Below are 27043 nucleotides of genomic sequence, written 5' to 3'. Positions count from 1 at the left end.
TATCTCTTAATTCCAAGACACTGTTGTGAGGTTGCTTCCTGCCTACGCACCAATTAATGTCTGCAATGCCTAAATAATAGGGTATCCCTGTGAAACACCTGGCACTCGCTTTAGGGAAGAGATCCAATAGAGATGCAATAGAAGAAGTGCCGTGCTTCTTCAACAGAACAGCAGACAGCATTACACCATGTACCTTTATACTTGTCCCTTAAGGAAAATAAATTTTGTGTTGCCAGAAATATACATTGAATGTTCCTAGGTTTTCATTTCCACTCTCCAAGTTTTGTATCTGTTGGTGCATTGATTGGTTGCTACTGTATTTCAGAGGCATTCATCCAATGCTGCCTCTGGTACATGATTTTACAACACCAGTATGCTTACACCAGAGAAAACAACCACTGGAAATAATTATTAAAGGTTTTTTTAAAAAAAACAAAAACCAAACAAACCCGACAAATCTGTTTTTTATCATCTGCAAAAACAATGAGTCTTGTGATACTTAAAACACTAACTTTTTTTTTTTTGTAGACTTATACCATACCATAATAAATATGTTAGTCTTTAAGGCACCACAAGACTCTTTGAGATTTTTACTGCAACAGATGAACACAGCTGCCACTCTGGAAATTATGTAACAGGAACCTGATGCAAAGGATTTTAAAATAATAACTATTAAAAACTATATTACAAAGTCACAAAAAAATGCATTTAAAAATCCTGGATTAATTTCATATACTGCCAACTAACTGTGTATAATGTGAAAGTCCACAAAATTCAACACAGGAAAAACTCATTAATGGCTGATGTATGGTTCCCTGGACTGGTTTGCACAAAATTCAGGAGCAACATAAAAGTGACCTTCAGCAGTCGATGCTCTGCATGTATTATTAAATAAGTAGAATAACTTCTGCAAAATCAATCCAGTAGTTTCTGGACGCTGGTAACAATATGAGGTTCTTCAAGTATCATATACCTAAGATCTGTAGCTTCAAGGACAAGGCTTCCATTAGAAGCAATCTTCTGAGTACACAGAACCTCACCATCATTACTAGAAAAGCTTTCTAGTTCCAAACATGGAACACCAATACACAGCTGCTTCAAAGAAAAGCACAAGCCACAGAGAGCCATGGGAGTCACAATGGAGATGAAAACAGTCAAGGCTGCTTTGCTCCAGGTTTCTCCAGCAGCGCAGAACATGCAACTCAAATCACACAGCCAATGTTCAGCACACACACATACATCTTAGTAAAAAAATGAGTAGTGCAGGAATGAATGCAGTTCATTTACTGATAGTGGAGAAATGTGATTCAGTTTGCATTTAAAGGTGAACCTATGTAACTTGCACTTTTTGAAACAATAACAGAACCGAAACAAAAGCCATCCTTTGAAATTTGCACTTCTCCAAATATTGCAGTGCAGTTCCCCAGCAGAGTAAGATGTACAAAAATTCAAATACTAAAATATAAGTTCATAAAAAGGGATGTATTAGTGAAAATAACATACACTATTAGGGAAACCTGCTTTGCAAAAATGCTATTTTTTTCCAGTCTTAATGAGTGTATTAGGAGAAATCTGCAGTAGAATGCTGATGACTTTTCATGAGGATAAAAAAAAAGACCACCAACTGATATTGAAAAGTGGAGAACTGAATTTAAGACTGAAAAAATGAGAAATTGAGAGAAACTGAAATGGAAAGATATGTCCACCCTCAATTACATTACATTTCCATTGCATTCCACATGCAATATCTAGCAAAACAGATTGGACGGTGTGAAAATAAGTTGATAAGTTGTTCTTGTATAAGAACATTATCTTGAGATTGTGTACAGTGACTGGGAGGGACTGCATGCACAGCTCTTCTGAAATGAGAATATCGTAGCGCTGCCAATGTTGACTTTGTTTTTTCAAGCAGGTTGGACTATAGTGTGGGAAATAATGGAACTGGCAACCAAGAAAAGGATGAATAATACAACTATAATCTACTAGATATTAAATTCCTTGTTTTGCTTACCTTTAACAATCCAATTTCAGGAGAATTAAATGGCCAAAACCAGAAGCGCAATGTGCATATCCCCAGACTGGCTGGGAAGTACTGGGTGGTAACTATTCTTGCTCTGTCCCCTTTTTGTTGAGTAGATGAATTGACATACAAAAAATTGTGCCCATTACCTTCAAGAAGACAAAAGAAATCCTGTTAGTATTAACAATGTTTTAAAACAAAAGGAAACATTTTTCTCTTAGGGTGTCAGATTCAAGATGTTATCCTGTTAAACTCTTGAGTGTGTTATTATATTCACAATCAGACTTTCAATGTATGCTTGTAGCTGAATGAGTGGGGATTTTTGATCCATCTGCTTGATAATGCAGATCCAAGGAATAGCAGTAGTTTTGGATTAATCTGAAATACAATTGTGACATTACGTACTACCAGAGTGACTAGGGAATGTTATCTTTATGAATCTAGCAGCAGAGACTTAGTGCATATTCATACAACTATCTATGGGAAAAGCTGATTTCTAAATAAATAAGTAGATGAAGGACATTTTGCTGCCTGACTGGAAGGACAAGATGGTGCCCTCCCCCAATTCAACATAGAGAAGCAGACCAGACAAGCAGTTGAATCTTCACTGGTGATGGAACAGCATCTTCCACCACACCTGAGGGCAGCAGGCTAGCTTAGGAGAGTAGGGCAGGCCTCATGGCACACACAACAGACAGGAATGGCTGGGGCGGGGGGCTCAAGAGAAGCAGCTGGAGGCTGTTACCATTGGTTTCCCCACATCCCAGCATCCAAGGCTGGCCGGGGGGGGGGGGAATGACAACAGGAACAACCACCCATGGCAAACACTTTGGGGGACAGACCTCTACTCAATTGGTGAGGCTCTTTACCTCTCTACCTCCTTTCTTCCTACAGCAAAGGAGAAAGGGAGAGTGGGACGCAGATAGCCTTACCACTGAAGTAAATTAAAAAAATGGAAGTGGCACAGGAGGAGAGGCTACCACTACTATCACCATGAAGAGGAGCAGAGGCAGTAGTGGCAGGAGGAAATTAAGGAAAGGGGGGTGCCCCCCACAGTGTGATTTACTCCTGAACCCCTCTAAGGATGACCCAGCCACCATCTTTTACCTGGGTGACCATGACCCTTTCCCTAATTGTGGCACTGCCCTTAGGAATGCAAAATCCGGAATTGTGCTAGTAGATTCAGAGGACCATTTCATCACTGAAGATATGTCTAAACAATTGTGGCAAAAAAATATTACAGTGGTGCCTCGCAAGACGAAAATAATCCGTTCCGCGAGTCTCTTCGTCTAGCGGTTTTTTCATCTTGCGAAGCAACCCTATTAGCGGCTTAGCGGATTAGCGCTATTAGCGGTTTAGCGGCTATTAAAGGCTTAGCGGCTTAGCGGCTAAAAGGCTATTAGCGGCTTAGAAAAGGGGGGGAAGCGAAAAAATCGCAAGACTTGCAAGACGTTTTCGTCTTGCGAAGCAAGCCCATAGGGAAATTCGTCTTGCGAAGCGCATCGAAAAACGGAAAACCCTTTCGTCTAGCGGGTTTTTCGTCTTGCGAGGCATTCGTCTTGCGGGGCACCACTGTATCAGGGACTGCGGTAGGAAAGATCACTAGATTATTGTGCCAATCATTTCTGAGACAAGGGAGTTGCGGTAAACACTGTGGTTTCCTTATGGGTCTAGAAAGCAACAAGGAAATGACAGGAATGGCGCTTAAAATGTTTATCTTTTCTAAAGACAAATCAAATGTTCCAGAAGGCTGTGAGGTTTTTTGGGACTGTTGTTTAATTATATAATTGTTTGGTACAGGAGTCAGTTATGTTTGGCAGTGGCAGTGTGACCAGTTTCTGTGAAAAGAAAACCACTGCTGTTAGATCTGCTTGGATTGTCAATTATATAGCATAATGAATGAAAGGATATATAATGAATATTTAATAATTTTACTTATACAAATTATAACACTGACAGAAACACTCCACGGCCTTTTCCTCTCTACTTTAATAGTTAAATATTTTCCCTCTGTTTTCTAATAAAAAGGGGGGAAATACAGAGCCAAATAATGCTTCCAAAAGTTTCTGTTTGTTAGTTATTTATGTACAACTGCAAAACATGGTCAATACTAAGGACGTTCGATACAGAGACATATAGATCGTCTCCACAATGGCATTTTTTAATTCTTCAAAATATTGTTAGGTTTATTAAGCCCCTCTTGTTTCTTTCAAATTCCTCATCCTTATCTTTAATTAGAACAATATGTTTGCATCCGGTACTCAGTCTGTATGAAGTCATGCTGATGGCACTCCTCTGCAGGAAAAGAAATGCAAACAAACCTATTAAGACTTTGAGATTAGTTCAAAAGAAAGAGCTACCTAAGGAAGTTCTAACAAGTGCACTTCATTAGAAGCTAAAGCATCCGTAGACTATCTCTCTCACACTTCTGTGTGGGATAATAGAAACCATCATCTTTGCAAACCCAGGCACAGCGGGCCACCGGGGAGGTGGTTGGAGGTGTAGAAGCAGCAAAAATGACATGGCACCAGCTTGGGATTGAAATGGCTACAACTTTTATTGATTCCAGATGCAAGTCAGCTTTGGCATAGGCGATGGGTATGTATCCTGAATCAGCCAACCTGGTTTCTGGCTGATAACTTCATAAGGATTGATATTGGGGCTAAGGATGCTCCTGTGACACAAATTTAAAAGGGTTATGCTCACTTCTCACTGCCTATCCTGGGCTATGAGTAGATACCCTAAAAAGATACCACTGGACAACTGTCACAAAGAAGGGTGAAGAACACTTTTGAACTCCCTGAAGCAGGTTATCTAATGGTTTTTCATTCCCTTATTCCAGGTTGAGGAAAGTTTTTCAGTCATAGCACCAAACTGCTTTTTGGGCAACTTTCTGCGGACCACATTTCAGTGGTGGGCAAGGTCAGAAGCAAAGGGGGTGAGTGTAAATTTTCCCTTTGTACAGTAGGTTAGTTTCTTCATACTCAGTCCTCTATTCAGGTAAGTTCAGAGTTCAAGGAAGGCAGAAGCACTCAAGAAGGGTGCAAAGCAAGGCTGGTGAAGGGTGTGGTCTGAAGATAGTTCTGAAGGTAGGATAAGAGAGCCAGAAAGGATGGATTTGGCCCCTGAGCCTAAGCTTCCCCATCTCTACCTTATTTAAAGAATTCCAGCATACAACTGTCTAGGAACAAAACACCACTGGCTGTGCAGTATCAGTGACCCCCATATTGTTCCATGGGGCAAGTAGCTGTCTTGGACAGAGTGTAGGAGAGAAACTGGGAAACTGGCATGGGAGAGGGGGAGTATTAAAGCTTCCTTCCTGTACTGAAATGCCAGTCTAATCACTTTTCCTGGCTAATAAAAAATATTATTATTTTTTAATTTAAAAAAAAACCCCTCACAAGATCCTGATTGCAAGTGTCCCACATGATGTGTCATTTGACTTTTTGTCTTCATTTGTCAGGTATCTTTACTAAGTACATAAACATCACCTTCCTGGAGCAAATCAACAGCACGTTTAATCCAGATCTGACAGTTTTAGTGGGTTTATGTGAAGGGGCTTAACAAGAGGCCATTTGGCTACACCTTCTAGTCTAGTCAATAGAAAGGTCTGAAACGGTTTTTGGAAGCTCAAGCAAGAGTGCTGTGTGGGGCTGCTTGAAAACCTTGAGTAAATGGGATGCCCCACCCTGCCTTGCAATGTTGAGGGAACTGGAGCAGGGCCTCAGAGTTCAAGCAAAGCAGAAACACTCAAGGAGGACCCAAAATTTAGCCTAAAAAATTGCAGTGGATAAGGAGTCTATAACTGAAGCTCTGTTGGTCTATAGGAAAAAAAAGGCAAAACATTCTTTATAACATATATGATTAGTAATGTAGGTACAGTGGTACCTCGGGTTAAGTATTTAATTCGTTCCGGAGGTCCGTTCTTAACCTGAAACTGTTCTTAACCTGAAGCACCACTTTAGCTAATGGGGCCTCCTGCTGCTGCCGTGCAGCCAGAGCACAATTTCTCTTCTCATCCTGAAGCAAAGTTCTGAACCCAAGGTAATATTTCTGGGTTAGCGGAGTCTGTAACCTGAAGCGAATGTAACCTGAAGCGTATGTAACCCGAGGTACCACTGTATACAGCAAGGTTGGACTTCCCTTACATGCAAAGACGAGAACAACAGTAGGTCCAACGGTCAAGATGACAGTTTCTGCACAAGTTCTAGAGCGAAGGGAGGGGCAGATGGGGCTCACCAACCTGGGAAGATAGCCCATCTAGAAGAAAGAAAACTGCGACCTAAACCTCAGCAGCCTTGCAGGATATCTTTGGGAGAAAAAAAGGCTAAGAAGTATACCCTACACAAATCTGGAGTGGAGTCCTTGAGATGATTGGATGGTGCCTTGTGCGCCTCCTTCCAGCAACTCCTGCAGCCAAGCTGGTGTCAAACATATTGCTGTGCTTTCCTGTGTACCACATCAGTGAGGCCGAGAGGGAGGTCCTGTTGTCTGGGCAGCCCAGGGCCTCCATACACACTTCCCTGGCTTGTGCCCTAGGGAGGTTACTTCCGTGCTGCTTATGCAGCAGTTTGACCATCCCCAGAGACGAACTCCATTGTCTCTCAAGACAGACGGATGCAAACAACAACAAATACTTCTAGTATCGCCACAATTGTCCCCACAGCTAGAACTTTTTGTCATCCACAGTAAACTCAAAAATAATAGCTCTATTCAGGCAAGAGTATAGTACACAGAAAATGTGAAGGGCGGTTCAGTGGCAGTCCTTACCTCCTTGGTTCATTCAGCGAACCGTCTTTCTCTAGAGCTTATGTGCATTTGGCTCTGTACCTGACTTGAAGACACAGAGGTTGGGGAGACCTGCTACTGTAATCCTGTTCTGCCTTTCTAGGTATTTAGTGAGCCTTGTCACTATCTTTCTATGGAGAGAGTTTCACACATTCAGCTGAGAGCCATGTGGTATGTAATCAAGAGATGATCAAATGATGCATGTGTGAATCAGCTGGACTCAGCTGAATTCTTTTTCAATGACAGCTATAGCCATCAAAGCAAAATACTTCCTTCATCATGCTTGTGTGATGACCCATGGAAGTATTTAGAAAATCCATTAGACAACTTGCACAAATAAGCCTACTACAACAGAAGACTGTATGCGCCAGTTGCCACAGTAGTCAACAATTGTTACACTATTTGTTACTCTTAATTCTTCATCAAAATAGGCCTAGAAGGGGAAAAGTTTACAAGCGCCACTTTAATTAACAGGTTTTTTTATTTTAAAAAATGCAGGCAAATGTACAGAAGGCATATTTAATCTACCAGAACAGTATTTTCTCCCAAGGATTTCTGATTAATTAGTATCTTTATGTATTATTTAGCAGCCCATTCTTAAGAGATGAATAAATAAATGCACCCAACCATAGCAGAGCATCGGGAATGCTATCACCAGAGCTGCATTGTAAAGAACAACCTATAAAATTATACTGTCTGTTGTGAACTAAAGCAATGATGAAAATAGCTGATAACTGGCCACGTCAGGCTGTCTTATTTTTTCCCCGTTCAGGCAGCACTGTCAGGCAAAATCCAATGCACTCTGTTTTGCCCATCTCTCCTCTGTCTTCTGTGGTGTCTTATTTATGCTTGCATTGTCACCAAAGAAAACAAAACATCCATTGGCATTTTCCAATTAGTTCCCAGTAGCATTTGCTCACCGTAGTTTGCCTCCTTGCACAGCACACAAAATTGATTTCGTGTCCACCACTGACCTGGCTCATTCAGCAAATGGCTTGAGGATATCTGTTTCAGGAATAACAGCTTTCAATCATTTCCCCAAAACAGCGTATTACCTGGTGTGTGATCCTTGAGTGGACCTCCTGGTTCTATGACAGCTTTGCTGTGAACGTCCCAGTCAAATTCATCTTCAGGATCTTGTGTAAATCCACACACAGCAGTCCAGTCGTGGCCTTGTGTTTCAAAGTTACAGCTTCCTGGGACGGTGGTATATTGGCCTGGCAACACAAAGAAAACCACATTTATTTATTATCGTTGAAGCTTCCATTCAAGCCAAGGATGGTGCTTTGATAGCCCAACAATCATTGGGTCCTGTGCCTGCATGGTTTAATTCCACACCATTGGGGGGAGGGGTGGGGAAAATGGGTCACCTGGTGCATTGTTACAAGTGGACAGTCCCATCTACCTGTCAAACTGGTCAGATCCAGTTCTCCATCCTTGATTTATTTATTTACTTGTAATAATACAAGTCTGTTCACAAAGTGGTTTACAACCATTTGAAGATACAAAGGACTGCCTCTCCCCATATGAACCAACCTGGACCTTGCAATAATAATCTGAGGCCCTTCTTCATGTGCCTCCTTTGTGAGAGGTCCGGAGGGCAGCAACATAAGAACAGGCCTTTTCTGTAGTGGCTTCCCACTTGTGGAATGCTCTCCCCAGGGAAGCTCATCTGGTACCTTTATTACATATCTTTAGATGCCAGGCAAAAACATTCCTCTTCTCCCAGGTCTTTGGCTAATGAAATCTATGGCCTTTTAAACTGTGTGTTATTGCTTTTGTTTGTTACTATGTTGTGTATTATTATTATTTTACATTGAAAATTAGCTTGTGATAATTAGATGAAGGGCAGTATAGAAAACAAATCAATCGATTAATTAAATAAATAAAAATGATAGCAATCCATACAAACTAAAATAATTCAACTAAAATAGTAAAAATAACATTTGAAACTTTATGAAAAGCCAAAGAAAGAAGTCACCACGAGTCTCCAGAAGCTCAGCCGAATGCAAGAGTCTTACCTGCTTACAAAAGGAGACTAGAGAGAGACACATCAGTTCAGATGGAGGTCAAAAATGATGATTACATTTTTCAAAATAACGATAGTACAACTTTGTTAGCTGGTGCAACTTTCATCGGCAGAAATCCAAATTTACATATGTTAAGATGATAAATGACCTCCCTGCAAAGAAGTATTGCTGCTTTGGGGGGAAACACTCAGGTTTTCCAGATGGTGAGAGAGATATATAAGCAGGTCTTTGCATAGGCAAAGCAGAAATATGTGCCATCTTAAATAGTAAGAAGAAAACTAATGTTTGGACCTTCACCCAAAAAGACAGACTTGAGAGAAACCAAATATTTCACACATGTGACTTTGGATTCTCTTGGGCATTTCCCTAGCCTGGCTGTGACCTAGTAACAAGGCCATAATCATTGTGGGTGGCTTTGGCTGCAATCCTAAACACACAGGGAGTAAGCACCATTAAACTTCTGAGTAGAGGACTGCACTGTTATTGGGTGCCATGGAGGGAAGTTAACATACGAAAGGACCTACAGCAGAAGCCAGATTTGGACCAGGTGCGTCTGCACTGTTGGAAGTGTAAGATTCCTTATACACATGTGAGAATTCAAACCAGTTGGCTTCTCATTCACTTGTTGTTGTTTTGACATAAATGTGAATCTTTCCTTCTGCTACCTTGATCCTTCTTCACTGGCTGACTTATTTAGTTCAATTTTCGAGTGTTCTTTCTTTTCTCTGAATCCATTTATTCTTACATGAGCTGTTGGAATCTAGATTCCATTTCATTGGATGCATCCTATGCTGGCAGGCATTTGTACATGCAGGGTCTGTTTTTGTGTCTCTGATATGGGGGCTGTTGCTGCTGGTGAGTAGATGTTGACAGTGATGCATTTGCTGCAAAACTCCCCCAGGTTTATGTATGCTTTTTTAAAAAACAAAACAAAACAAAAAACACATGGATAGGAGGTCCTGTCTGTAGGGTTCCCAGAGGCACCACTCTGGCCCTTGGCTTAATTCCACAAGAGTCTTAGTGTAATTTGGCACTTCAAACACTGTGGACCTGCTCTTGCTCTTAGGGCTGTCCCTCTGGGAATGGATTGCTGGGCAAGTGAGAACAAGGGAAAGGTAGAGAAGGAATGAGGCAGCCGAGAGAGGGAAAGAACTAGGCAACCCTGCCGGGCCTCAGACTCTGCTCACCATCAGCTATAGCCCCCAAGTGATATTTCCTGTGGGTCAAAGGAAAAAGAAGTAAAACAAAAATAATGAATATATAGCTTGATAAAAGAGAGCTACTTGCAGGACAACACACTCTCTTGTCTATTAAGGAGCAAGTGCTCGCATATATCAGGCATCGGACTAAAGGATTTCTCTATTTAGACACTGGAAATGGATTTTGGGAAAATGTTGTGTGATGCATGAAAGCACCTTAGATCAAAATGTGGGAAGCAGTGCTAAAGGCTCAAATGTTTTCTGTGTATTTTGTTCATTCTTGTAACTGAAAAAGTTTAAAGAGCTAACTTGAATTTGAAAAGACTTTAATTTAAATTGATTTTTTTCCCCTTTGGTATCTGAAAAACTCTCGATTTCCCCACTTTTTATTATGTGACTATAAATGAATCTGGTCTTCAATTACAAACCACCTTGCCTGAGCAAAAGAAATCAATCTAAATAGGTGGGATTACTTTTGGTATCTTCGACAACCAACAATGCAGTAGAATAGTCCAGCACTCTTGTAGAAAGGAAACAACAGAGATTTATTTAGCATGCCAGATCAATGCAAAACCATAAAGCATAGTAATTGCGGTAGTACTTGTTAAATGTATTCCTAACCGAATGAACAGGGCAGTATTACTCTTGGCTAAATGGGATTGTTGACTCTGCTCAGACCTGAATGCAGGAGATGCCAGGTGAACGCTATTGACATAGCTTGTTACCATGCCACCCAGGTAGTCACAAGGGTGCTACTTCAGCCCTGAGAGGCACAGTTCTTCTATAAGTGTCAGAAAATCAAGAGCCACAATTTGGAGCTACTGGGAGCAAGCAGAGATTAAAGTGCCCTTCACACACATTTGCCAGCAGTGTCAGAGCTACTTCCATATAGTGAGGTCCCATACTGCAGGAGAGGGCATGTGACTAATACAGACTGGCCTTTTCTTTCCAACCCAATTGGCACCCCAGGCATAGGGGAAAGTTCACATGAGTTACCTCTACTCAGCACCAGGGGGCAGAACTGGGAGCTTCTGGCAGCAGAGCCCAGGCGGTTTATTCACTGCACCATCAGGGCAGCTATCAAGCAGTGGGATTGCAATCATTTATGCTGTGCTGCAGTGCCACCAAACAAGACCACATGAACCAACAGGGCCTTTTAGGAATATCAAAAAAGCAACGAACAAACAGGTCCTGTAAAGCATGTCTACTATGTCAGTATCTAGGTCTTTGCTGGGGACCAGATATGGGATTGCTTCTTCCTTTGAATCAGTGTCAGACTCACTGTCAGGGTCTATGACAAATCCAAGTTCCAGCGCTCTTTATCAGATGCACTGAGCACCTCCCGTGTTGTGCATCTGATGAAGTAGGCTCTTGCCTCCCAAAGCTCACGGCATGATAAATGTGTCTCCCAGGTGTCACAAAACTCTGCAAATTCTGCTGCAACAGACTAATGCGGCTACTCTTTTATAATCTCTGTCTACCGCGGAAATGAATGAGACTTTGAAATGCCTTAAATGTTGTGCCTTGCCATTTCATCACTACTAAAAAGATCACCTGGCTACAATAACTCAATCACAATATCTTGCCAGTGTAATTCAGCTTGCATTGTTTACAATAAATACTTAAGAGCAGTATGTGCTGGGTCGATAAAGTCAGCTGCCTGTTTGCACCTTCTTGACATCCTTTTCTTTTTGATGTAAACCAAATCTATTTACAGGTGACGGGGAAAGGACTGTTCCATTTGTCTCTAAAATTGCTTTCATTTCAATATGCCAAGGCATTTGACTAGATGGTTCATCAGCACCGAGGCCTGCTATTAATAAAACCCATGCATAATTGAATGCAGTTCAGCAAAATTGAAAGTGCTTTCAAGGTGCGCATGCAGTTTCCCTACATCACTACCACTGCTGATGTTTAAGGGGCATAACAACTGTGGGAGACTGTCTGACTGGAAGGCAGAAAAAAATGTTTTAAAGTTCAAATGGTTAAAAGGGAAACACTGGGGGCTTCCAGACAGGAGTTTATTGTGGAATCCTCGTTGCTCATGCATGTAAGTTTTCTGCACCATGCACACCAGGCCATCATCATCCAAATATCAACCCATTGTTTTTCTTAATTTAATCTGGATTTATCAGTTCTATGGAAAATTGATAATAAAATATGCAGTTATTTCTGATGCAGGAGCTCCTTAACATGTAACCATTTCAGTGGTTAACCTCTATTTCTGTTTCCTCTTCACCTGAGCACATCCCAACCATTTTGTTTATGGCAGGCCACTGAGACCAAACTGAAATGGACTGGTGCATTTAAGACAGGTTTACATAGCAAAATAATGATACAGCCACTCTTGGTCAGTTTATTCAGAGGTTAAAGTGAAAGGGGAATATAATTTATATCTCTATCTATCTATCTATCTATCTAGCTAACAAAAGGCTGGAGTGCTGGACATCAATTCTATGCATGGCTAGGCATGACCATGGTAATCACCATGGTTAAACCAAAAGAAATAAGTAACAAAACTATAAACCACAGATACAGCATATTATCTTATTTAATTCTACTTTATAAATACCTATTCAGGAATTGGAATCAAGCATGAAAGACCAACTAATTGTTCCCAAAGCCAACAATCACGACTTCTTGTTCACATGATATATCAGCCAAACCAACAAGGCATGACCTCCTACCAATATAATGAACCACACCAAACCATTTTTAAAAAATCTCATTCTCTACCTCTAAATCATGTATTTCTTTTTAAAACCACAGAATAATTCGGAAATGGGGTGCAGCAGAATTCTGGACATCTACATGCCAAATGATGCATACAGTAGATTCATCTATTTCTAGCTCAGAATTCTAGGTTCTTTTTTGACCTCTTACCATTAGCACTGCAAGAATAGCTGCTGTGAGATCAGAATATACAAAACTCTGTGAAGATTTACACCCACTGTCATGCTAGACAGTAGAAATGCATTCACTGAGTAGGAGAGGGGTACATGATTTACCAACCTGGAGAAACGGAAGGTACAAAAGGCCAAGTGAACCAGTCCAATTATATACATGCTTACCCAGAAGTAAGAAATGTATTTTAATTTTTTTAAAGAAATGAATTGGCAAAGTTTTTAAAATATTAGCATTATATGGCATATTTTTCTTCTGCATCAGAGTTTGTTTAATATGGGCCACTTACCGAAATTTGGGGTGGGCAGCGGTTGTGGTCAGACATGGCACCCAAGGGTGGAAAAGTCCTTTCGCCCTTGCAGCCGGATGCTGGGATCCTCCTCAACCAGGTGTGGGGGATGATGGCATAGCCCACCAGAATTCTGAATATTTTAGCCAATCAGAGCCTGGGGGGGCAGGGCTTGGGTGACAGACCAGAGTGAACAAGTGTTCACTCCCGTCCAGTGCTGGAGGATAAAAGCCGGCAGTGCTTGTGTCGTTTTGTGTAGCAGATAAAGCATTGAGTGGAATCTTTAGTTTATTTTTGGGTGCGAGGTGACATGGTGCACCACCCCGACCCCAAGCACGTGCAACTTCTCAAGATACAACCCCTAAAGGTGTCTCAGTGGAGGTTCTGTCCTGAAGCCAAGTGGGGAGCAGATGAGCTATGGAACTTCCAAGTGCGGTCTGGGGAGGGCCACTTTAGTTGACGTTCCTAGGCTTATTCCTAGGAAAGTGGTCATAGGATTGCAGCTTCTTTGGTGTAGCAAATGTATCCGGATATAAGGGGGGGGGCAAGTCAAGGGGAGCCAGCTCAGAAGCAACATGTTCATAACAATCATGTCCTGAGTAGCTATTTTATAGCACTTAAGCTTTAAAAAAACCAGCTTACATTAATGCAGAGAGATAGAAGTACTTACTGCAATCAGCTTCATCAGACAGGTCTTTGCAGTCAGCCTTGTAGTCACAAACAAGATGAGATTCAATGCACTTCTTGTTCCAACATACGAAGTCGGTAACAGTAGGGCACACCCCAGAATCCTCTCCAACTGGAACCAACAGGACAGCTAAATCAATACTTTAATTAAATCAAAGAATGCCCTTTTTGATTTGTTTACCCATTGTGCACCATCACTTTAGTGATTTTCTGCTTCCAACAGATGTTATTCAATCCCGCTCACTTTTAATGATGGCTTGTACCTGCCTAGACTGCTCTATTGCCCATATTCAGAGCTTAATGGATGAGAAGCTTTAAGCAGACTGAAATTCAATTCAGCATGAGGACAACACTTCATTTGCCTTGTTTGGTCTCCAGATGCATGGGGGGTATGATAACATTCATTGCCAGTAAAGACAAAAATACATAGAACAAAGGCAGCAATGACGAGAAGCCCAATATGCATACACAAACTCGGACATAGAGTTCCTCCTGTTTCCCAAAGGAAACCATTCCATCATGAGTTTTCAAGATTACGGAGTTCTCAGTGCCATTTGCAATGCAGAACAGAGGACTCCTACAGTTTGAGTAAGTCAGGAAATCTCTCTTTTGCCAGCTCCAGCTCCTGTATAGTTGAGGAAAGGTGGGGACAAAAGGTGGGGATAAAGCTTAGGACACACACAAACACCCAGCAAGGTAGTCTCCTGGTTGCTCAAACTAGCAAGCAAATATAAACAGTGAAAATAATTGAGCAGAAGGTTAAATGCAAGTACAGTACTGCATTTCAGTTAATCTGTTGAACAAACCCTACTTTTTGTAATACAGTTACAGTCTTGAAAGCAAAACTTAAAATAAAACATGCTTGATAATAAAAAAGGATGATGATGATGATATGCTGACTGGGGTGTACAATAAATTTTAAACCCAATGCACACTGAAATGCTGTAATACTGAATACTGAAGACAAGAAAAAAATGGCCTATCATAAAATCTGACTCAGATATACATATCTCAATATATTCATTTGTTTAGCGTGAAGGTCTGAAGGGATTTCAAAGTGTGCTTGGTTTAACACACTCAGAAAACGTCGCAGGATCAGCCAGAATTTCCAATCCTGGGGAATTTTCCAAGCATGTTCAACCTACTGCACTTAGAAGCTTCGGCAAACTGCTGTGCTATACATGTAAAAGTCTAAGAGGAGTCCATGTACCCAGAGAAGTTGGTGGCTGAACTTGCATGTGCATCCCTGCTCCCATGCATGTTCAGGCAGATGCCCGAATGAGGCTATAATATATCTGCAGACAAGTTTAAAAGACTCACTTTGAAATCAACTGATAGCTCAAGATTACACCCGACGACCTCCTCCCTCTCCAGCCCAAAAGCCATGATGGAGGATAATATTGAAGGAGCACATACAGTTAGTCACAAAGGCCAGCCGGGGCGGGGGGCATGGAAGGACATAATAAAGACACCTAAAGCCAACTTGGAGTGCGCTGCTAGGAAAAAGTACAGCCGACATTTATCCTCCTCCTTTCCTGGCCGTAATAGGCCATTTCACATTTGAATTTTGCAGGTGACTCCTGACAACTCCTGTGGTCAACAGAGGAGCTGACATCATCCACTGGCTGTGCGGGAAGCCAAAAGACAGCCCCTCCCCCTGATTCCAGGTGACCACACTGGGCCACAATCACCACTCCTGGTGAATCAGGTATGTGGTTCTTCTGACAAACGTCAGCGAACCAAGGCATCCCACAAGCATATTGACTGAGCGACAGAACGCACACCACACCTATCAAAGTGCACAACATGAGGCTACATCACCCTGTTCATAAAACTTAAGCATTCACAAGAGAGAACTTGGTGCTGGGTAAACGGATGAAAGAGCAATGTGTATCCAAAGTGAGCCAGCAAAGTAGAAATGCTTTATTGCTAACAATTGTATTAAGATATTCTGCTTCTGGGTTGAAGATACAAATATACCAGGAATGCCAACTGTACTACTACAACTGGAGATGTAAGGACAAGGCAACACACAAATATAAGCAACAGAGGAGAAGATGGTACCACAAGTGTAGGATCCTGAAACACACTTGAATCCCAACCTCAGCACTCCAAGATGGGCAATGAATTCAAATGCACAGAGGACATCTTCCTCTTCTTTCAATGTGGAGAAATTAATCTTTGGCTTTACTTGTGGACTGGTGGACACTAGTCATGATGACAATATGAAATATCCAAGTTTAGCGGTTACTTACATGAATACAAAAGCAACAGCAGGCAAGAGCAATTGCCTTTGTGCTTCCCAGAGCTATTCCCCTAATATACACATGTGTTGGTTAGAGAACTGCATCACAAAATTCAGAGAAGTTTAGTTGTATTTCCGTTTGTGCGACTGTTTCTTTAACTGTGAATTTGTGATTTAAACCAAGCTTCTCCCCCGTCCTTACTAAATGCAAGGTATCCCTTTACCAGTTTTTCAGCCCTTGGCTGAATGTTGACATTTCATTAAGGAAGGAAGAAAATGGTTTTCACTCAGAATAGTGTTTGTCATAATTAGGAGCATTTTTTCATTTTAAATTCAGGATCCTTTCACAAAAACAAGATAAACTGAACAAACTAAAAAGGATGCCAGAGAAAAAAATAAAATAAAATTTGTTTCCCCAAATATAATTCAACTAGTTTGCTCTGAACCAGCCAAGAGTAACATGTTGGAGAAACAGAAAGCACAATGACGAAGAAATCTAATGAAGCGGTATAGCACTTGCATGCATTCCCTGTTTTCGCCTGCTGTGCTTCTCAAGTGTCCTTGCAAGGTAAACTATGGGGAGCTGTTGAACTACAGAGGAACACCAAGGCACTGAAAGAGCTGCACAAGCTGTGGACAGCCAAACCCTTAGTTTGACCCCATCATTGTTTGACAACCTACATATTGCAACCTACATATATTTATTTGGAGAGAGAGCTACGTTCCCTGCTTACTCTGCTTACCAGCTCCCCTCACATTCTCTAGACCAGTGTTTCCCAACCTTTTTTGGGCAAAGGCACACTTGTTTGATGAAAAAAATCTCGAGGCACACCACCATTACAGCCCCGTGACGTCAGCGCGCAGCGTCACGCCGGGAGGGACGCACGAAAGTGTAAGTTTCAATTTGTTTCCCTCTCCCTTGCCGGGGAACCTCCAAGCTTTGGGGGTGGGGGGGGGAGGAGGCAGCAAAGCGAGGCAGGAAGGAGAGCGCGGCTTGGCTGGGTGAGCTTTGGCAGGGGCGGGCGCTGCGGACGGAGGTGCTGCCCGCCGAGCTTGCAGGCAGCCAGGCAGGCAGACGGCGAGAGCCCCGCGCTGGGCGGCCTCTCCTCACCGCCGCTGCCCCGCCTCTCGCCGCCCGACTCGCCCGCCTCCCTCCAGGCAACATCTCGCGGCACACTAGTGTGCCGCGGAACAGTGGTTGGGAAACACTGCTCTAGACTTTCCCCTTCCCACCCCATGCAACTACCAATCCCCCTTTCACCTCCTCAAGCCTATTTTTTAATCCACTTCTCTCTTCTGTTATACTGCACTGCTTTCACCTTCACTCCTATGCCCGTGTCCCTCCTTCCTTTTGTGGAACCCACTCACAGAGTGTTTGTTGTGGGGGAGGAAGGGAAAGGAGAATGTTAGCCACTTTGAGACTCTTTAAAGGGAGTGAAAGGCGGGATATCAAATCCAAACTCTTCTTCTTCTTCTTCTTCCACACATTTCAACTAACCCCTTTCACCTTTAGTCGAATTATGGTGTCACCTTCCCCTCCTATTATGCAGCTCTGTTTGTACTTCTGTTTTCATCTTTACCTCCATTTCCATGCCGACTCTTCCAACCATTTTTGCAACCCCCTTTTGCAACCCGATTTTCGCCTTTATCCCTTCTCCTTCATTTTATTAACTCCGCCTTGTGCACAGACCATTCCCATTTCTGTGGCTCCTCCTCTCTTCTGTTCTGCAGTCCCCTTTATACACACAAACCCATGATGAGATCTGTTACTGTATCTTTAAGCAAAATAGACTCTAAAGAGCAAGAGTGTCATTAGCGTGTTCAGTTAGAGAAGGTTAAGTTCAGCTGGTGGCTGTTGCGCATATATGGGTGTTTGCTTCTTGATGAAATATCCATTCTAAATTACTACACGGAAGCTGGATCTTCTTGTTGAAAACAACACAAGGTACTAGGAGTGAAACACATTGCGTGAGATTACTGTGGGATATTTGCAGGCTCTTCATCCCTTATCTCTCTCACACAAGGCAGCCGAGGAATAGAAGAGGATGTTTGAGTACAGCAAGAAGGACATGGATAGCTTCTCCTTCATTTCTCCCAGCATTCCCTTCTCTCTCGCCCCCCCCCCCAGTACTGCAAATAATTACTCTTAGTTTTAAAAAGTTATCCTTGGAATAAGTGTGTGGCCTTTCTTGAAATTGCTATTTTTTCCCCTTGGTAAATGATAAATTATGATTTAATTCTATTCAACGCTTTTCTATAAAAGTTTTTTTGGGGTGGAAAACAAACTATAATTATGCCTCAGATACAAAATGAACAGTTGGGATCCTCTTGTGACGAGCCTTGTGGGGAAATTATATATGCAAAACTTGCAAAAATATCAATATAAAAAGCTGTAATATCAATGTCCTTCACTGCTATTGTGATGCATTTCATTTTCCTTCCTGTTTGTTGTACCGATTCCTGAGATAATCTTAAGTGCTTTGAATGCATAGAGAGCAGCAGCAATGTATAAATGTATAAATGCTAAGTGCTGGGTGAAATCGGTAGCTGAATAGTTTTAGTAGGTTAAAATCTATCAGAGTTTTTTTAATGGGCATATGGTATTTTATATGACGTTTATAAAACAAACCACGTCTGTACAATCCTGGCCTGGGCTTTCTCCTTTCTCTGTTAATATGTGCTGCTCTCTCTTTTTTCTTGTCTTAGTAATCATGTCAGCCCCCTGCTGGGCCTTCTGCATTTATAATATACTATTGATGAGCAAGCCCTGAATAGTTTGTAACAGTCTGAAAAAATTTCACCCACAGCAAATGATCAATGACACTGGGGACAGATACCAAATGTAATCATGTTAGCACAAAGCATCACTCACAGTGGGAAGAATTGAAGTAGCCAACAGGGGGGGAAAATGCCAGCCATGCACAGGTGCTGTGATTCAGTGCATATGATAAAAATCAAAACTTATGAATCTTGGACCATGTCTGTGGCACACTCTCAAGAAGGATTATTACTATGATTAAATAGCTAGTCATGCAAATATTTTACCAGCTTTTAAATTATTGTGGTAGACATCAAAGTTAAAATTGGGAAGAGTTCTAAAAATACTTAACATATAAGTGCTGTCATGCTATGTTTTTAAGATAGCCATTGACACACTACTTTCAAAATAGAAAACTTTTGAGTGTGGATGTGAATCAGGAGGTGAATAAAGTGTTGCATTGAAACCAAAAAAATTCTAAAGGCAGGTATCTCTCTCCCTCTCCCTCTTTTTCTCTTGATGCTATATTGTTTCTTTGAAGGTTATACAGTATTGTTTCTTTGAAGGTTATATTGTTTCTATGAATGTTGCTCCTGTGAATCCAAATGAAAACAAGGACGATCACTTTTAAGTATAAAAAGAAATTAAAGGGAGGAAAACAAACAGAAAAAGAAGGCTTTAATATTTTGTTTGTTGATTTGGGTTTCTTTTTATCCTGCATTTCTTTGAATTAGATGTACTGTGGACAATAGTTAATTAGCTGTAGCTCTTCCTATCTTAAGGAATAATGAGGAACTGTGTTCTGAAGATGCACAGCCTGTATTAAATGAAGGAGGAGGCAAAGAAGAGGAGGTGTGAATGTTAAATCACTAATAAAAAGGATGACTGATGAATGAACTCTTTCTCTGAGAGGAGAACTACTTAAAGGGAAAATGCCACATGCAGGAGACTATTCCACCAACAATTCCGTTCTTTAAAAGCCGTAAAGCGTTTAGTAACCAAACTGCCTTTGAATTCAGACGGTAACCTTTTATCTAAAGGGATCTTACAGAAGAAAACATCCTTTGTGGGTTGTGCCCTCAGTGATTCCCCTTTCCACTTTTCTATAAAGGCAACTGCCATAGTTTAAAAACTGTTCAGGAACAGAAAGTGAAGAACTTGGAACTAAGGTCTTGGATCCATGGGATGAACAAAATGTATATTTATTTATTTATTTATTTAGGTACAAGTTCAGAAAGATTTCTTGGAAGTAGAATTCTACCAAAGCGCAATAAAGTTTAGCAGGATTCCTCAAAATACATTTGATAAGCACTTTCATTTTCAGGTATTTTTGTATCGGGGTGTTTTGCCAGTTGATTAGATATAGGAACAGCACCATACTGTCGGTAACATGTGTGGCTATGGACAGCTGTTTCTGGGGGAAAGTTGATAAAGCATTTCCTCAGGCAGTAGCAAGAAGTTGTATCAAATAAGGTGTGCTATCAGTTCAAAAATCTGTGGGGATTTTTACTCAGCCAGGGCTAATCAGAAGATTTGTGTTGATTCTGACATAAAACAGGCTTAACAAATTATATTGACTCTTAGAGAATTCTGCCTGTAGGCAGTGAAGCCTTGGCAGGAGGATCCACACACAATTGGAAAGATTTGTTGGTGAAGACATTGAGATACAGATAATCCCAGCTGCGACCATAGATTTGTCATAAAGTCATAATATCCGAATCTGGCTTTCTACATTTCTGTGAATTTCTGTTTCTTGCTGTAGAGTAAATCACACCCCAAGAATGTGGTAGCAGACACTTGAGACAAAAAGGACTAATGTTTGGGCATCCATGTGTGAGAATAATGCAGAGGAGATAGAACAGGAGGGGGCAAAGCGGTGCTCGCAATGAGAGGAATTGTAGTCCACCGCACCTGGAGGGCACCATGTAGCTATTCCTGGGATAGAAGGTAAAGACACTGTCATAACCACCAAACAGCAAAATATAGCTGTGATTTTATTTTTTAATAAGCTGTAAATTTATTATTTAATATACTGAAGGCCTATGCTTCTTGAAACTGCTCGAGTTGATGAGTTGAACAAAGTAAGACAATGAACTTGGCTTAGTGTTACGTATGAACCTGACCATTATTGCATTCCTTAAAAAAAACCAAAACATTTCTATGCATTTATTTTTTCAGCACATACCATTTTAAGTAAGAAGTCCTTACCTGTGCTGCAGTTCTCATAGACAATGTCATCTATTGCTGCTCCTCCTCCAAGATCCTTGATCCGAATGCCTTCAAACAGAACTTCAAAATTTCTCAGCTTCCCCAGATGTATTTCTGCTTTCTTCCAAAGGCCACCATAGTCTCCAGAATCACTCCAAACCTTTGAAAGACCACTCCCAGTCTTCAAAGAAAAGAATAAAGCTTGAGTGAATGCAAAACTCAGAATGCTAAATTTGCACCTGCCGTGAGTATGAAATGGGGAAAAGAGAAAGTGAAAGTTACAAGAAATACTGTTAGTTTAAGCAGGGCTAGTCATCATCTGCAAGGTACCACCACAAACATCCCTGACCACTGGCCATAGTGGCTGGAAGTGTTTGGAGTTGCAGTCCAACAACAACTGGAGGGTGCCATGTTGGCAACCCCTGACTTACAGCAGAGAATAAAGACTGAAAGGGAATGTGCAAGTGAGTCATGCAACCACTGTCCTTGGTTCATGAAAAGAGAAAACTTAAACATCCATGGGTAAATGTGCAAAGGGTCACATTGCACAAGATTCCTGATGCATGGGGAAATGATGTGACTCACTCAGGCATCTTCTACTTTCACTGTTGCATTACATGCAACACAACTTTTATAATCAAGTCAAACTTTCAGGAAGGGGTTATGTGGGTCTTGAAGGAGGACTGGAAATCTTTACCTGTGCAGGTGAGAGTCAGGGTAATGACTGAGAGAGGAGACCCAGGTCAGAGCTGAGAGTAAAGGCTGCCACAAGTGAGAGGTGTTCCTACCATTCAATACATGTAAGCTAATTATAGTAAGCTTCTGTGAAATGTCCTTAGGGAACAATGACTTCCCCCAGGGTTTGTACACTACCATTTTGCTTCTGTTTTGGACATTATTCTCTCTGATCTGTACTTTTAAGCCGTTACATTAGGTTAGCATATTTGTATTGTTTTATATGTTGTTTTAGATCATGTATGGATTTATTTACATGCTGATTATTTTGTTCTTGCTTTTTGAATTGAGATATTATTGTTGTTTGTTTGATACATTGTGAGCCACTTGGGCAAATTTTTGTGGGAAAGTGCATATAAATAAACAGATGGTGATGATAAATCTGATTCTTCAATGAACAGACAGTTAAGTACAAATTGTCACGTACAGGACCTATTTTCAAAAGTGTTACATCATTCTTGATGCCTTTCCCAGCTGCTACTTTTTCAGGCTTCAAATCATCCAAGCAGCTAAAATGAGCAAATTTTCTTATTACATGGCAAAGCTACGGCTGGGTTACACAACACCTGCAATTTAAGGTGCCACAAAAGTAAAATATATTATGCAGTGCCTGGAGGCAATCTTTTTTTGGTCTGAAAATACACTACTGATTTTGCTAACATTTTCTGTATTGTGTACATAGGAGATTCACACAAATAGGCAATCCTCACAAAGCCTCCAACTTTGGGGTAAGGTGCTCTGACAGCATGCAACCCAAGGGCTAGATTATATTTTACTACAACTATAGGACTACAAGGGAACAACCCAATATTAAGGCCAGAATCCAGAATCACATACTACTTAAAAGTACAACTTAACAAGTAATAGATAAGGGCACCTGACTAGATAGATCAGTTGGTTAAAGGGTGTCAAAGACACCAGAAGACAAAAAGGGACTTATGAATGAATGTGAAATTTACACACTAGAAACAGACTGATGGATCCATCCCTACCTGGCACCAGTGACCACAAACTCAATAGCTAAGATGCATCATTTTAGAATAAATATTTAACATGGTTATACTCAGCATAATATATTTATAGTTGTAATATCCAGCAAAAAAGCTAACACTATGTAGTTCAAATATGCAGCCAGCAGACTACTCCTATGCACATGCTCAAGTCAACATTAATTCAACGGCACATGAACAGAACAATTTAACTGATTCCACTATGTGTGTAGATAGAGATATATAAAACACTTCTACTAGTGCAGTCAATTCCAGGGAGTGAACACAGATTTTCTGAATACATAGCCTTTGCTCTAGGTCTCTCTTATGTGCAGTTGATTTGGCAGCTATGGGATGATTAACAGCAAACTAAAACAAACAAGGCCCCAATTAGTACTTAGCTATAGAAACAATACGAATGCCAATGAAAATCAATGTTGGCTTACACAACAAATTTGCCTACAATGACTTCTGAACCTTCCTCACTTGGAATGCTAAAAATCCATTCATTATTCATGTCAAGGCCACATTTGGCCTACAACCAGTATCATTAAAGTGGATTGAAGCATTTAACTGAATGAGAATTACATCCTCTTGGACTGCAGTCATACACATACTTGACTGGAATAAGTCCCATTGAATTCAGTGGGACTTAACCTTTGAGTAGACATGGCGGATAGGCTTGAACAGTGGCACACCACAGCATGTATAATTGTCAGCTTGAGGTGCAGCAACCTCAGCTGGTAGAAAGTGGGTAGAAAGTACTCCATGCACAGAGGCTACTCATAAGGCAGCACTTGTTGCTTGCAATACAGTGCCTGCTACTTACTTACTTCTCTCTACACTCTAGTACCTAAACATGTCCTATGTGTTTATCAATATATTTGAAGGGGGGGATATGCTGCCAGTTCATGCAGCAATAAAACTAGAAGGTAGCAAGGGATATGATCATTGTTATTAGACAATGTAACGAAGACACAGCCTGCAATTATGCCATAAGATTATGCCATAAGAATGGAGGGTGGGCATGCACATTAGAGAGGTCTCCAGGGATCTTGCAAGTGGGTTTAAGGAGTAAAAGGTTCATTGTGGTACAGTGTTAAATAAAAAATAGAAAGGGATTCCAACTGTATTTAAAAAGACAAAGTCCATGAATATTATCATATACGAGAAGAACTGAGGGTTTGTTGTTCAAGGCTCAGTCTCTTCACTCACAGCCTTAACTCACAAGGTGGATTAGGGGCAGCATGACCATCTGCAGGGCACCGCAACTATGATGTCGTGAATTGAGCAGAATCAAAGGCAATAGGCAGAAAACACCGCTTTTTGGGCTCACACAGGGCACAGCTGTAATTTGAAAGACCAAAGTCTGCCCCTGCTTAACTATGTCTCCTTCTCCTTCTGTCTCTCTCCTCACTCCACAGCAACATGGTGCTTTCTGCTGCTGGACCCTAGAAAACAAGTGTACCTCTTTTCTCCTGAATGGTGAGTGCAAATGTACTCCCAGCTGCAGTATGGCCATCTTTCTGTTGGAAATTCATTCCCCGTGTCTGCAGTCATGGGATTGTTGTCTATCACATGACAGTGTATGTTTTCATTCCACAGTGTGGGAAGTGACAGAGACAGGATGTTTTGGTATTACTGTGTTCTGTGAAGTGGGACTATTGTCCTTTGTTCTTTCTCTCTTTGCTGTCTGATGAGGAAGTGGAAGGAGCTAAAGCAGAATGCTCCGAGTGTATTATATGTAAATAAACGTAGATCAGCCAAAATGCTGTGCTACTGAGTTCTGTTCCACTGAGTTCTGTTCCACAAACTGTGAATACTATGCAGATCCCTGAGTGTGCTGATGTCTCCAAGGTATCAGTCGCTGTGATGTTCGGGTTGGAGAAAGCTTTTGAGTGATCGAACAGGAGGGAGACAACATGCCAGTCGGGCATGTGTCTCTGCCAGGGTCCTACACAAGAGTAGGATGCTCCTAACACTTTCTCCTTTCTGCCTCCTCTTCCTCTTCTGTTCTTCTTCCTCCATTGAGTACACTTTTCTCTTTTGCCACCCCACCACCATGATTCTAGGGTGGTCAGTGGAGTGGGTTACTAAAAAAAGCTAAACAATTTTATGGGTTTCAGGAATTTTACTTTTTGAAATATGGTAACCCTAGATATAGAGACCAGTTAGACAAATTTGTCAGTGAAGTATGTGAGACTGACAAACTCCAAAGGACAAATTAGGATAGTTCTGCATCATGGAAGTGTGTGGGGGCATATATATACGTGAATACAAAGACTCAAAGCACTTAATTGCATCTATTCTTTTAGTTGTCTTTACACATACATGCAGTTTGCCCTTGAAATCTCTTTTGTGTGGGAAAACATTCCAAAACATTATTAATAGGAAGAGTCTGATTAATTAATAAGAGCTAGCCATTGATTGGGGAATTAAGCAGAAGCTTTAACTGAAGTGGAAATTAATAATGGAAAATTATAATGCAAAATTGATCCATTTAAGTATTTACTGATAATAAAGTGAATTAGACATTTCTAGTATTGAAGCATTAAGGCCCATAATCCTTTAGACACGTTTACAGATATGCTTTATCTGTTGCATAGGGAATAGCACCACTGAAATGAGTTCAAATACCAAAGGACATTTGGATCAGATACATAAATGGCTATTTTGCAAACCTTGTAAACATTTCTGGATCTGGAACTACTAGAAGAGCCCATTACTATTACGCTGCTTAGCTTCTGCTGTTTCAAAATTTATAAATACTTAATAAAACATCAAATACAGTGAAAATATTCAAGTATAAATAGGCCAACATTCTTAACTGAAATTCTATTTGAAAGGTCCGAAACCATATTTTTCAATATAACATATTATGGAGTTTGCTTGGAGAAGAAAAACAGATTCTACTTTCATCACAAGATCATTGTTGTCAGTTCTTTGGGGACTGCGAGTGCTTGAGCTATATGCATGCCATTGCTGTGTGCAAGGACACTATTTTAAAACACTGTGAGCACTGTGCACGTTGACAGTACCAATCACCAGCTGAAGGGAAGCCTTACTGAGAAGTTCAACTGGAACTTACCATATGGTCTGAGACTGTATGTGTGATCTGACTTTGCTCTGAGCCATGAGTGTATCACTGTGATGGACAGGGAAAGCCTACTGTGTGAATCACCTCAAATTAATTCCAGAATCCAGTGCCATATCTAAATACAATTAACCCCTTAATTCAGCGAATAATTCCCCATTGGCTATGATTATGAGATGGAAAGCACACCCCTCCTTAATTAATTGGACTATCCACGTGGTCAATTCCATTTTAGGACAATCCCAGGAAGCTGATACACACAACTATGGATCTCAAGACAACAGGCTTCTTTCTTTCTGTAGTTAGGCTTTAGACCCCTCCCTTACTTCCACCCTCCCAGTATACCCTTGCCTCCAAGCTATGTTTATTATTTCATCTGAGGGTTAGTCAAAATCCTAGGCAGAGACATACCAGCCAGCATCTTTCTAAAGAGTTTTTTCCCTGTTTTTGAACTAACTTAGTACCAGCGGTACCTTTGCGACACCAATATTCAGTGCCCCCCTGCCTCATGCTCCATTCTACATCAGAGTTATGGTACCCCTAGTGGTGTCCCTGAGGCTCCATGCCCAGTGTGACTGAACCCGTTATGCTCCCCTAAATCTGCCTGTTACTAGGGCTCCAAGAACAGAAATATCAAATCAGAATTAGCTATATGATTACCCATTCCATCACTGCCTGAGCCTTACGAGGGACAGGGATGCACTCCACACAAAGTGTTTGCAAAGAAATCCTGGAAATCTATTATTCCTCTCTAGTTAGCTTCTTTGACCCTTATGTTTTTTATTTATTATTACATTTACTTATTTAATATATTTATAGAAGTATTTATATACTGCCTGCTCATAAAATGTCAGGACAGCATACAGCAACATAAAATCTGTAAAAGTAGTGAAGAACAATTGTTAACATGACTGGCTACAATCAGTAAGACAACCGACTATATACCACCTTTCTTTCAGGGAGGTTGAATCACCCAACTGACCACTGTAGAGAAGACGAGGGTGGAATCTACAAACATATAAAAAACGTTCTGCATTTTTAAAAATACATTGAATTTTCCATAAGGCTCACCATCGCCATCTAGTGTCACATTGTAT

General features: G+C 41.0%; 1 protein-coding gene across 1 annotated transcript in view; it reads right to left on the bottom strand.

Moving 5' to 3' along the window:
• The window catches only part of MALRD1 (MAM and LDL receptor class A domain containing 1), a 233336-nt gene that overhangs the window by 70073 nt on the left and 136220 nt on the right, over nucleotides 1–27043 (bottom strand). Inside the window, exons 30-33 of the mRNA XM_081163119.1 lie at nucleotides 21129–21309; nucleotides 13901–14029; nucleotides 7864–8025; nucleotides 2012–2169 (exon numbers count right to left, since the gene is read on the bottom strand). Coding sequence (XP_081019245.1) covers nucleotides 2012–2169; nucleotides 7864–8025; nucleotides 13901–14029; nucleotides 21129–21309 — 630 coding nt within the window. The remainder of the gene's footprint in view (nucleotides 1–2011; nucleotides 2170–7863; nucleotides 8026–13900; nucleotides 14030–21128; nucleotides 21310–27043) is intronic.

Source organism: Podarcis bocagei (assembly GCF_964188305.1).
Source record: "Podarcis bocagei genome assembly, chromosome: 12".
NCBI classification, from domain to species: domain Eukaryota; kingdom Metazoa; phylum Chordata; class Lepidosauria; order Squamata; family Lacertidae; genus Podarcis; species Podarcis bocagei.
The sequence above is the reverse complement of the archived record's forward strand: the minus strand, read 5'-3'. Positions and strand labels throughout refer to the sequence as shown.